At 39.2% G+C, this 13,788-nt stretch overlaps 1 protein-coding gene across 6 annotated transcripts in view; it reads left to right on the top strand.

Moving 5' to 3' along the window:
• Window positions 1–13,788, top strand: part of CYP20A1 (cytochrome P450 family 20 subfamily A member 1) — an 81,326-nt gene that overhangs the window by 37,761 nt on the left and 29,777 nt on the right. For 5 of the 6 annotated variants that reach the window (XM_027123698.1, XM_027123687.1, XM_027123670.1 and 2 more), the window contains 3 exons: window positions 8,606–8,721; window positions 9,773–9,827; window positions 12,759–12,879. In XM_027123698.1, the coding sequence (XP_026979499.1) occupies window positions 8,606–8,721; window positions 9,773–9,827; window positions 12,759–12,879 (292 nt within the window). The remainder of the gene's footprint in view (window positions 1–8,605; window positions 8,722–9,772; window positions 9,828–12,758; window positions 12,880–13,788) is intronic. The other variant, XM_027123710.1, reaches the window with a different exon arrangement.

Below are 13,788 nucleotides of genomic sequence, written 5' to 3'. Positions count from 1 at the left end.
AAATTCTTTCACTTTTTCACCATTGAGGATGATGTTGGCTGTGGGTTTGTCATATATGGCCTTTATTATGTTGAGGAAAGTTCTATCTATGCCTACTTTCTGCAGGATTTTTATCATAAATGGGTGTTGAATTTTGTTGAAAGCTTTCTCTGCATCTGTTGAGATTATCATATGGTTTTCCTCCCTCAGTTTGGTAATATGATGTATCACGTTGATTGATTTGTGTATATTGAAGAATCCTTGCATTCCTTGAATATACCCCACTTGATCATGGTGTATGATCGGTTTAATGTGCTGCTAGATTCTGTTTGCTAGTATTTTGTTGAGGATTTTTACATCTATGTTCATCAGTGATATTGGCCTGTAGTTTTCCTTCTTTGTGACATCCTTGTCTGGTTTTGGTATCAGGGTGATGATGGCCTCGTAGAATGAGTTTGGGAGTGTTCCTCCCTCTGCTATATTTTGGAAGAGTTTGAGAAGGATAGATGTTAGCTGTTCTCTAAATGTTTGATAGAATTCGGCTGTGAAGCCATCTGGTCCTGGGCTTTTGTTCGTTGGAAGATTCTTAATCACAGTTTCAATTTCAGTGCTTGTGATTGGTCTGTTCATATTTTCTATTTCTTCCTGATTCAGTCTTGGCAGGTTGTGCATTTCCAAGAATTTGTCCATTTCTTCCAGGTTGTCCTTTTTATTGGCGTAGAGTTGCTTGTAGTAATCTCTCATGATCTTTTGTATTTCTGCAGTGTCAGTTGTTACTTCTCCTTTTTCATTTCTAATTCTACTGATTTGAGTCTTCTCCGTTTTTTTCTTGATGAGTCTGGCTAATGGTTTATCAATTTTGTTTATCTTCTCAAAGAATCAGCTTTTAGTTTTATTGAGCTTTGCTATTTTTTCCTTCATTTCTTTTTCATTTATTTCTGATCTGATCTTTATGATTTCTTTCTTTCTGCTAACTTTGGGGTTTTTTTGTTCTTCTTTCTCTAGTTGCTTTAGGTGCAAGGTTAGGTTGTTTATTCGAGATGTTTCCTGTTTCTTAAGGTAGGATTGTATTGCTATAAACTTCCCTCTTAGAACTGCTTTTGCTGCATCCCATAGATTTTGGGTCGTCGTGTCTCCATTGTCAGTTGTTTCTAGGTATTTTTTGATTTCCTCTTTGATTTCTTCAGTGATCACTTCGTTGTTAAGTAGTGTATTGTTTAGCCTCCATGTGTTTGTATATTTTACAGATCTTTTCCTGTAATTGATATCTAGTCTCATAGCGTTGTGGTCAGAAAAGATACTTGATAGAATTTCAATTTTCTTAAATTTACCAAGGCTTGATTTGTGACCCAAGATATGATCTATACGGGAGAATGTTCCATGAGCACTTGTGAAAAACATGTATTCTGTTGTTTTTGCATGGAATGTCCTATAAATATCAATTAAGTCCCTCTTTTTAATGTATCATCTAAAGCTTGTGTTTCCTTATTTATTTTCATTTTGGATGATCTGTCCATTGGTGAAAGTGGGGTGTTAAAGTCCCTTACTATGAATGTGTTACTGTCGATTTCCCCTTTTATGGCTGTTAGTATTTGCCTTATGTATTGAGGTGCTCCGATGTTGGGTGCACAAATATTTACAATTGTTATATCTTCTTCTTGGATTCATCCCTTGATCATTATGTAGTGTCCTTCTTTGTCTCTTCTAATAGTCTTTATTTTAAAGTCTATTTTGTCTGATATGAGAATGCTACTCCAGCTTTCTTTTGGTTTCCATTTGCATGAAGTATCTTTTTCCATCCCCTTACTTTCAGTCTGTATGTGTCTCTAGGTCTGAAGTTGGTCTCTTGTAGACAGCAAAGATATGGGTGTTGTTTTTGTATCCATTCAGCCAATCTGTTTCTTTTGGTGCGAGCATTTAGTCCATTTACATTTAAGGTAATTATCGACATGTATGTTCCTATTCCCATTTTCTTAGCTGTTTTGGGTTCATTATTGTAGGTCTTTTCCTTCTCTTGTGTTTCTTGCCTAGAGAAGTTCCTTTAGCAGTTGTTGTTAAGCTGGTTTGGTGGTGCTGAACTCTCTCAGCTTTTGCTTGTCTGTAAAGGTTTTAATTTCTCCATCGAATCTGAATGAGATCCTTGCTGGGTAGAGTAGTCTTGGTTGCATGTTTTTCTCCTTCATCACTTTAAGTATGTCCTGCCACTCCCTTCTGGCTTGCAGAGTTTCTGCTGAAAGATCAGCTGTTAACCTTATGGGGATTCACTTGTGTGTTATTTGTTGTTTTTCCCTTGCTACTTTTAATATGTTTTCTTTGTATTTAATTTTTGACAGTTTTGATTAACATGTGCCTTGGCGTATTTCTCCTTGGATTTATCCTGTATGGGACTCTCTGTGCTTCCTGGACATGATTAACAATTTCCTTTCCCATATTAGGGAAGTTTTCAGCTATAATCTCATCAGATATTTTCTCAGTCCCTTTCTTTTTCTCTTCTTCTTCTGGAACCCCTATAATTCGAATGTTGGTGTGTTTAATGTTGTCCCAGAGGTCTCTGAGACTGTCCTCAGTTCTTTTCATTCCTTTTTCTTTATTCTGCTCTGCAGTAGTTATTTCCAGTATTTTATCTTTCAGATCACTTATCTGTTTTTCTGCCTCAGTTATTCTGCTATTGATCCCATCTAGAGTATTTTTAATTTCATTTATTGTGTTGTTCATCGTTGTTTGTTTCATCTTTAGTTCTTCTAGGTCCTTGTTAAATGTTTCTTGCATTTCGTCTATTCTATTTCCAAGATTTTGGATCATCTTTACTATCATTATTCTGAATTCTTTTTCAGGTAGACTGCCTAATTCCTCTTCATTTGTTAGGTCCGGTGGGTTTTTATCTTGCTCCTTTATCTGCTGTGTATTTTTCTGTCATCTCATTTTGCTTATCTTACTGTGTTTGGGGTCTCCTTTTTGCAGGCTGAAGGTTCGTAGTTCCCGTTGTTTTTGGTGTCTGTCCCCAGTGGCTAAGGTTGGTTCAGTGGGTTGTGTAGGCTTCCTGGTGGAGGGGACTAGTGCCTGTGTTCTGGTGGATGAGGCTGGATCTTGTCTTTCTGGTGGGCAGGTCCATGTCTGGTGGTGTGTTTTGGGGTGTCTGTGGACTTATGATTTTAGGCAGCCTGTCTGCTAATGCATGGGGTTGTGTTCCTGTCTTGCTAGTTGTTTGGCATAGGATGTCCAGCACTGTAGCTTGCTGGTCGTTGAGTGAAGCTGGGTGCTGGTGTTGAGATGGAGATCTCTGGGAGATTCTCGCCCTTTGATATTATGTGGAGCTGGGAGGTCTGTTGTGGACCAGTGTCCTGATGTTGGCTCTCCCACCTCAGAGGCACAGCACCGACTCCTGGCTGCAGCATCCACATGGCTCAGAGTAAAAGGGAAAGAAGATAAAGTACAATAAATTAAAGTAATTTAAAATATAATAAAGTTATTAAAATAAAATAAATAATTATTAAGAGAAAAACTTTTTTTAAAAACGGATGGATAGAACCCTTGGACAAGTGGTGGAAGCAAAGCTATACAGACATAGTCTCACACAGGAGCATACACATACACACTCACAAAAAGAGGAAAAGGGGAAAAAATCATAAATCTTGCTCTCAAAGTCCACCTCCTCAGTTTGGGATGATTCCTTGTGTATTCATGTATTCCACAGATGCAGGGTACATGAAGTTGATTGTGGAGCTTTAATCCGCTGTTTCTGAGGCTGCTGGGAGAGATTTCCCTTTCTCTTCTTTGTTTTCACGGCTCCCAGGGGCTCAGCTTTGGATTTGGACATGCCTCTGCGTGTAGGTTGCAGGAGGGCGTCTGTTCTTCGCTCAGACAGGACGGGGTTAAAGGAGCTGCTGATTCGGCGGCTCTGGCTTACTCAGGCCGTGGGGAGGGAGGGGTACGGAGTACGGGGCGAGCCTGCATTGGCAGAGGCCGGCCTGACGTTGCACCAGCCTGAGGCGCACCGTGCGTTCTCCCAGGGAAGTTGTCCCTGGATCCCGGGACCTTGGCGGTGGCGGGCTGCACAGGCTCCCTGGAAGGGGGAGTGTTTATAGTGACCTGTGCTCGCACACAGGCTTCTTGGTGGCGGCAGCAGCAGCCTTAGCGTCTCATGCCAGTCTCTGGGGTCCGCGCTTTTAGCCGCAGCTCGCGCCCGTCTCTGGAGTTCCTTTAAGCAGCGCTCTTAATCCCCTCTCCTCACGCAGCAGGAAACAGAGGGAAGAAAAAGTCTCTTGCCTCTTTGGGAGCTCCAGACTTTTCCCCGGACTCCCTGCTGGCTAGCTGGGGCGCACTAACCCCCTGCAGGCTGTGTTCACACCGCCAATCCCAGTCCTCTCCTGGCGCTCCAACCGAAGCCGGAGCCTCAACTCCCAGCCCCGCCCTCCCTGGAGGGTGAGCAGACAAGCCTCTCAGTCTGGTGAGTGCCGGTCGGCACCGATCCTCTGTACGGGAATCTCTCTGCTTTGCCGTCCGCACCCCTGTTGCCGTGCTCTCCTCCGCGGTTCCGAAGCTTCCCCCTGAGCCACCCGCAGTCTCCGCCCGCGAAGGGATTCCTAGTGTGTGGAAACCTTTCCTCCTTCTCTGCTCCCTCCCACTGGTACAGGTCCCGTCCCTATCTTTTTGTCTGTTTATTCTTTTTTCTTTTGCCCTACCCAGGTACATGGGGAGTGTTTTGCCTTTTGGGAGGTGTGAGGTCTTCTGCCAGCGTTCAGTAGGTGTTCTGTAGGAGTTGTTCCACGTGTAGATGTATTTCTGGTGTATATGTGGGGAGGAAGGTGATCTTCGTGTCTTACTCTTCCGCCATCTTCCCGGCCCTTTATGTTTTTTTCCTACATTTCCTATTGTGAAAGTTTTTCTTAAAAGAAAGGAAAAAGCAGTGAATTAGTAAATTAACTCTAGCACTCCCTGCAGAATGAGGGTGCTGGAGAGCTGGTATAGCCTACAGGATTAATGGAAAGTGTCAGGGGTACAATCCTGGGAAAGTAATTTAAAAATACAAGTTAAGAGTCGTAAATGAGTGAAATTATCTAAAATAAGAAAATATTCATGAATTTTTTTGTAATGCTGTTTCTACAAGTAGAAAACCGAAAAAACTAAATATACAACAATATAGGAATTTTTAAGGAAATAATATCAACATGATAAATCTGTAAGAAATGTAGCAACATAAAAATATTCTTGGCCATTATAACATTGAGTAAAGATATTTTCAAAACTATTTAGCATTGGTTACAACTTTATAAAATCTACACAGAAAAATAGCAATTTTAGTTTAAGATGGCCCCCAACGTGTGCCCCCCTTTTTTCTTCTTTTTTTTTTTTTTTTGCGGTACGCGGGCCTCTCACTGTTGTGGCCTCTCCCGTTGCGGAGCACAGGCTCCGGACGCGCAGGCTCAGCGCCCATGGCTCACGGGGCCAGCTACTCCGCGGCATGTGGGGTCTTCCCGGACCGGGGCACGAACCCGTGTCCGCTGCATCGGCAGGCGGACTCTCAACCACTGCGCCACCAGGGAAGCCCCCCTTTTTTCTTTTGTATTATATCTTCTGTCAGTAATTTAATGATTGTTATCCTTTAATACGTTTAGTCTGAGCTGCTGCAATTTTTGTTTTGGAAGTAAGCAGGGCAAATTAAAATACATAGGCTGTATTGGAATAATGGATTATTTTTCATGGATAATAGTATTGCTTCCCAAGATTCTCTTCCTTCATTCTTTCAACAAATATTTATTGAGGCCTGTATGTGCTAGGCACTATTCTATGTATGTATAGGAGACAAAAAATCCGTGTCCCCGGGCTTCCCTGGTGCCGCAGTGGTTGAGAGTCTGCCTGCCGATGCAGGGGACTCGGGTTCGTGCCCCGGTCCAGGAAGATCCCACATGCGGCGAAGCAGCTGGGCCCATGAGCCATGGCTGCTGAGCCTGCGCGTCCGGAGCCTGTGCTCTGCAATGGGAGAGGCCACAACAGTGAGAGGCCCGTGTACCGCAAAAAAAAAAAAAAAAAAAATCCCTGTCCTCTTGGGGTTTACCATTCTGGTGATTCTTTCAGTTCCAGCGTAAGTCTAGAAAAGCCAATTTAATGGACACGTTTCCTGCTATCTGCTAGTCTACCATTCTGACTGTCTTGATGGATGCATTTGGATTAATTACCCTTAATAAAAAATGTATTTTACAAATATTGGTTTTAATTTATATAAAAGGAAAATTAATAATTTATATTCTTTGAATCTAAATAAAAGTAGATTGTCTAGTATGATATGCTCCTTGAACTGTAACATGGGCATAGATCAAATTTGAACTTTTATTGAAAATGATTATGTTTTGGTATTTATATGAGTGGAAACTCATGACTGGGTCACTTCTTCTGTTTTAAGTAAGTAATTCTCAACCTGGTCTGTACATTAGAATCACTTTGGGAACTTAGAACAAAACAAAAAATATTGAAGATCAGGCCCCACCCTAAATCAGTTTATTCAGAATATGGGATAGAGGTGCTTTGGTTGTCAGATCTTTTTTTTTTTTTTTTAAATAAATCTCTCCAGATTATCCTCATGTACTTGTAGGATAGAGAATGTACAGCAGTAGTTCCCAAACTTTGCTACACATTGAATCTTCTAAACTTTTTTCAAGCTTGGCTTTCACTCCTGAACATTCAGATTTAATTGGTACAAGGTGTGGTTTATATTTTATGATTTTTTTTTAAAAAAAGCTTCCTAGGTGATTGTAATGTAAGCAAAGTTTGTGAACCATTGCAGTACAGTGTTAACAATTTCTCATTTTAATCACTAACGTGTTACTAGACTCCTTCAATTCTATAAATAATGAAGATCTAGAATATCCTGGTATGTTTTTCGTCCTGGGGAGGTGTCAGTGAACAAAACAAACAAAAATTCCTCTCCTTGTGACACCATATTTTAGTGGCAAGAGGCAGATGAGAACCTGAATAAGTAAACTGAATAGTGTGTTAAAAGATGAAAGTTGCTATGGAGAAAATTAAATCAGGAAGGGGGATAGGAAGTGCTAGGGGTGGGAAAGGCCTCACCAAGATTAGGTGACTTGAGCAAACACTTGCAAGAGATAAGGAAACCAGTCCATGCAGATAATGTGTATATCCACAACAAGTAGTTGCAAAATCCTTGAGGTAGGATTCTTCCTGATATATTTGAGGTACATCAGGGAGCTGTATGCCTGGAGTGAAATGAGTCAGAAGAAAAATAGAAGGAAATGAGACCAGAAAGATTGGGGGGATGGAACAGATTTTGTCTGGCTTAGGTGTGACTAGGTTGCTACTATGAGATAGAAAGAAGCCACTGGAAGATTTTGAGCAGAATTATGAATCTGAGTTATATTTTTAAAGGATTACTCTGGCTGCTGTCATAAAGGGGCTCAGAGCAGAAGCAGGGAGACTAATTAGGGGGCTACTGCAATGAACCAGGCAAGAAAAATAATTTGGCTTGGACTAGGTGACAGGTAGCAGAAAATATAAAATTTTTTAAAAAACAGTAAGAGAGATTAATTCTGTATTTTGAAGGTTAGAGCCACCAACATTGACTGCCAGATTAGATATGGGGTATAAGAGAGAAGGAGACACCAGAGTTTTAGGCCTGAGTAATTGGAAAATGAAGTTAATAGGAAATAAGATGGGAGAGACTGTAGAAAGATCCAGTTTTGAGGCGAAAGAGCACGACTTCAGTTTTGGATATGTTTATGTTTAGTATGCTTCAGACGTCGAAGTGGAGATGTTGAGTTGATTGTCAGTTATATGAAACTGAAGTTCAGGGGAAAGAGATCCTAAATGGAAATATAAATTTGGAAGTGTTCAGTACATAGATTGTACTTAAAGCTTTGAGAATGGTGATCACCAAGATAATGAATATAAATAGAAAAAGAGGAGAGGTCCAAGAAAAGAGATCCCTGACCTTGGGCATTCCGTCATTAAGAAATTTGAGAGGTGAGAAGAAATCGACAAAGGATACTGAGAATGAGCTGGCAGTAAAGTGGGAGGAAAGTGTGGAGTCCAGGAGAGTGTGGAATCCTAGGAGCCAAATGAAAAAGTTCTTCCTACAGAGTAAGTGACCAGCATCAGATGCTATGATAGGTCAAGTAAGATGGGGCCTGAGAAGTCTGTGGATAATTTTCTTGATAGTTGGATTTATCTTCCAAATGTCAGAAGTTTACTTTTCTGATTATTTCACATCTGTTTCAGTCTCTAAATGAGTGCTGATTTGGGAGAACAATGGAGTTAAGAGGACAGAATTTAGAAGGAAGGTGAATAATACCAGGGGAGGGATATATGTGTAAAAGGCCTTTAAGGGGCTAGCATTGTTCTATTTCTCGACCTGGGTATTTGATTTACAGTTGTTTGTTAAATTGTCCGTGTATGTTTTATTCACTTTTTGGTGTATGTGTTAAATTTAGCAAAAAGAAGAAAAGTAAGTGGATGAGTTTAAACATAAATTAGCTTTTAAAGCATTATTGGTTACTACTTTTAACTTTGAAAGTTTTATTCTGCACATAGGAACATTGTAGAGATACAGAAAAATGTTCAATCCTCACAAATGCTTATATTCTAAAATCTTTTCTTGTTTTTCTTCTCTAAGCCCTTATGCAACTGGAATCTATTTTAAAGAAAATCATAAAAGAACGAAAAGGAAGGAACTTCAGTGAACATATTTTCATTGACTCCTTAGTACAGGGGGACCTTAATGACCAACAGGTGATGTAATTGTTTAATGTTTATCAAACAAAAGATAATCAGACATGTATAGAGTGTGCTTTTTATCCACTTTAATTAACCCAGACTCCCTCCTAGAATTCAATGGCTTTTTTCTTTTTTTTTTTTTTGTGGTACGCGGGCCTCTCACTGTTGTGGCCTCTCCTGTTGCGGAGCACAGGCTCCGGACGCGCAGGCTCAGCAGCCATGGCTCACGGGCCCAGCCGCTCCGCAGCATGTGGGATCTTCGCGGACCGGGGCACGAACCCGTGTCCCCTGCATCGGCAGGCGGACTCTCAACCACTGCGCCACCAGGGAAGCCCCTTTTTTCTTTTTTATTGTACATCATTCAGAAATAGTATTTAGTATTTAGTCTCCTGTTATTTAGTTCTTTGAAGCAACTATATAGTATTTAATATTTGAGTAAGCAAATATCGAACCAACGTTCTCTGACTGTAAAAGAGGAGGACTTGGATAAGCCTGTACTGACTAAGCTGCTCTGCCTACATTACCAGGTGTGGCAGCTTGGCTTGTTCCCGGTGTGTCTGTCACCCCAGCACACCACTGGGCTATTGTGTGTTTGTGGTGTTGTCAGGCAAAGGACAGGAGTGGAGCTGTTACTGCCACACCTACCTGTTCAATGTAGGAATCTTCTGCCCTACTCTATGCATGCAAGTGCTCATAGACAAAAGCGGTTTTCTGGGTGTGTGTGGGTGCAGAAATTATATCAGGATCCAGGACAGTGGCAGGCTCTTCACTGTTCCTGAGTCTTTGTTCTGCTCTAGGCCAAGCTAGAACAATAGCACTGAACCACTTTGTTTGATGTATCATGAGCCAGTAATATTACTGGGTAAGTGTTCACTGTATCAAAAATGCAGTGCAGTGTTTCGGTTGGTTTTTTTATTATATAGATTTTCTTTAAGTGAAAACCTCATAAAGAAGTAACATGTTTTCCCTTTCCTTAACTCCCATTTTGTATTCTAGGTGATTTTACTAGGGCCTAATATAGGCCACCTTACATTTCACACTTTCTAAACTTAGTTTTGTTTCCTAGATCCTAGAAGACAGTATGATATTTTCTCTGGCCAGTTGCATAATAACTGCAAAATGTAAGTATAAATTGATTTCTGTTTGAGATAGGTTATAAAATACACAAGGATAAAGCTATTCTAAAATAAAGGAAACACTGTTTGCAAGACCTCTTTATAATTTCCCTTCGTTCTTCTTTTTTTATTCTTGTTTGAAAGGCTTGATTCACACAGGCACCTTTTTTTTTTTTTTTAAACCCCAGATGCTCTGTGCCACCTCTGAACATTGCCATAAATTTCTTGACACAGTTTATGGATTGTGAATTCTAGTTAGTGCCTTTAAAATGAACTGCTGTTGACACCTTTCCAGCCAGAGCTGTGAGCTTTTCAATCTCCTGCTGTGGCTTTTCACTTTGTCTTCAATCTAGTCTGCTATTATTAAGACCTACCAGCAGAGGATATAGGCCACAGAAATCATGATTTAAAAAGAACTCTTCTCTTGGTGGAATTGAAGGTGATTATTATTTAAAATTCTAAAATGGGTGATATATTTCTAGTTTCCTTTCTGGTTTTTAGTTTATCAGACTACCATTTGTTTATACAGTATTTGTAAAAATTTGTATATCCATAAAAATATACTGACATAAAATGCTAAAGGAGATATTAAAACATCAGTTTAAAATCTAAAGAATTTATGTTAACTTGAAGGATTTCACTCACAACTCTTTCAGTTTAAGAAAATTTTAAAAAGGATGAGTATAAATGTAAACTTCCTGTATTTCTTCTTTGTAAAATTTTTGATATCTAGACATGTCCAGATATTATAGATTAAATGGAATTTAGGTAAGCATGTGTCAGATATAATGTATCAAACCTTTTAAATACTTGTTTAAAAATTTATTACATTAAAATATATCTTTGCTGAACACCTTCAAAAAATCTGAATCATTTATACTCTGGATACCATAAAAAGTGACCATTTCCAAGGTTGATTTAATATTTTAATCTTTTTTGCAGTTTTTAGGGGGAATTTTCAGAGTATTGCTATTTCTTTGCATGTGGGTTGGTTATTTTTTAAGGCACCTCTGAAATTTTGAGAGTCAAGATCGGCAGGAAACCTTAATTAAAGTCCCTCCTCTGCGACTTAGCAAGTCTTAGCCTAGAGCAAGATACTGAACTCTGCATTTCTTTCCTTTTCTAAAATAAGGGTGACCTCCAAGGTATCTTTCAACTATAAAATGGTGTCTTGATTCAATAGTATAATTAAAGAACATTAAGTGGCTTAAAATCCCATTTTAAAGCTATCCCCTCTGTCATACTCTTTAATAGAGTTGTACAAAAGAACCAATGTTTGAGGTTATTAAGTGTATACAGTTAAATTAATTTTAAGCGATTATCTAGTCAATCAGTGTATATGAGTGTCTACTGTATGCAAATACTTGTGCTAAATCTTTCAATATTATATATTACTACATATTGTTGTAAAATTGCATACATGTACATATTGTACACTGTCTACATAAGTTTTCATATCACTTGTGAAATAGAAATTCTGCAGTTCACTCAAAAGCCATAATAAAGAAACATACGTAGGAAAAAGTTAAAGTCCGCTACTCCTATGTGTTTTATGAACTCTGGGTGTGAGTAATATCAAAATAATTGAGCATGAGGTAGCTGTTGATTTTATTGCTAATATTTAGTGCAGAAAGTGAATTACGTATTTTCCAGGCATTGGAATTGGATGATAAGTGACTTAGGCGAACATTTAAAAAAATTAACTTTGAGATAAATTTAAGCCAGCCCTTTAGCTCAGGAAAGAGATAATTAATAAGCAGAAGTAGAAATTATTAAATGCATTTTAAGAAATACTTGACATAGAAAATGTAGAGCTGTACATAGAGTCATATCAAGCATAGTCTAGGGAAAGAGATATTATGTGTCTGGATGGTTCCATTTGAACAGTTGTAATCCCAGTGGATTCCTAAAGGGAATATAACTACTGTTTCCTCTGTTTTATGTTCATCATGTAATTAATTTTCTTACCTTTTGATTTCCCCAGTGATTATAATCCATAGCCATTTTAAGCAAAAGTAAGCCATAAGCTAGTGATCTTCCAGTGTTGATGTTCATCAAAGTAATTGTGGTATTTGTTAGAAATATAGAACCCTGGACCACACCCTAAACCTACTGAGTCAGGATCTGTGGATGGTGGGGTTGTGCCATCAGCAACCTCCCAGAAGAGTTTTGAGAACCACTGTCCTAAGCAATAATCGGTCTCAGTTCTTGAACCAGTGTATCTACCTTTACAAGTAAAAATTTAGAGTAATGATTTGTAGGTAAATCTCCTGCTACTTTGATTTGTATGAATCATTTAATTAAAGCTCCTGAGGAAATTGATAAATCAATTTTTTTTTTTTTTTTTTTTTTGCGGTACACGGGCCTCTCACTGTTGTGGCCTCTCCCGTTGCGGAGCACAGGCTCCGGACGCGCAGGCCCATCGGCCATGGCTCACGGTCCCAGCCGCTCCGCGGCATGTGGGATCTTCCCGAACCGGGGCACGAACCCGTGTCCCCTGCGTCTGCAGGCGGACTCCTAACCACTGCGCCACCAGGGAAGCCCAGATAAATCAATTTTTTGATTTTACAAGGTCGATTGAACCAAACAGTTCATCACAGTTACCAACATTTAACACTTCCCCAGATGTGAAGTTTATTTATTATCATTACTATTTTATCTAAGGTAAAATGTATTAAGTGCCTTTGATTACTTGCCAGTTTTAAGAAAGAAATCTAGATTTCACTATCTCTTTTTGGGAATATTCTGTAAATATTCATGTTCTGTTCAATGAAGTACAAATCTTGTGAACAGTCTTGTTTTATCTTTTGGTAGCATTTATGTATCTTTTGTATCAGAAAAAAGGAAAATACCAAAAAAGTATAAATTTGTTTCTTATTCTGCACCCAAACTATGAATTAGCTGCTTTCATTGTTATTAATATAAATTTTCGCTTAGTGTGTACCTGGGCAGTCTGTTTTTTAACCACCTATGAAGAAGTTCAGAAAAAACTATATGAAGAGATAGACCAAGTTTTTGGGAAGGGACCTGTAACTCCAGAGAACATTGAGGAGCTCAGGTAAGAAAACAATAAGAGGAAAGAGGAGATCATTAAAGGGTAAATTTGAGTTGGTTTATCTAATTTAAAGCTAATGCTAATATCTAGGAAAGCTATATATTTTTACAGGACTTAAAGTATTTACATACAGATTTTAATGGATAACTTAACTTGCTTTTTAAAATCTTAAGGTACTTTTGGGAAACCTTTACATGAGCCTGTATAAAATAGTATCAGTGGGCTTCCCTGGTGGCACAGTGGTTGAGAGTCCTCCTGCCAATGCAGGGGACACGGGTTCGTGCCCCGGTCCAGGAGGATCCCACATGCCCTGGAGCGGCTGGGCCCGTGAGCCATGGCCGCTGAGCCAGTGCGTCCGGAGACTGTGCTCCGCAGCGGGAGAGGCCACAACAGTGAGAGGCCCACATACCGCAAAAAAAAAAAAAAAAAAAAAGTATCAGTGATATCTAATAAGTGGAACATCCACACCTTGTTGGTACAAATGCAGGATGGTACAGTTCTGTTAGAAAACAATGTGGCAGGATCTTATGAAGTTAAACATACCATATGACTCAGCAGTTCTCCTAGGCATTTACCCGAGAGAAATGAAAACATATGTCAGACAGAGACCTGTATGCAAACATTTATAGTAATACTATTTATGATAGCAAAAACTGGAAGTAGTCCAAATGTTCATCAACTGGTAAATAGATAAATTGTGTTATATATATACAAGGAAATGTTACCAAGTAACGAAAAGTAACACAATATCAATACACACAACAACACGGATAAATCTCTTTATGCTAAGTAAAAAAAAAAATCAAACACAAAAACTGCCTACAATACGTTTTATTTAGGTGAAATTCTAGAAAAAGCAAAACTATTGTGATAGAAAGTAGATCAGTGGTTATCTGGGGCCAGAAATGGGGA

This window comes from Aethalodelphis obliquidens, unplaced genomic scaffold (assembly GCF_003676395.1).
Source record: "Aethalodelphis obliquidens isolate GAN/ISIS:26980383/991018 unplaced genomic scaffold, ASM367639v1 scaffold2, whole genome shotgun sequence".
Lineage (NCBI taxonomy): Eukaryota > Metazoa > Chordata > Mammalia > Artiodactyla > Delphinidae > Aethalodelphis > Aethalodelphis obliquidens.
Note: the sequence above shows the minus strand (reverse complement) of the source record. Positions and strands in the feature narration are given on the sequence as shown.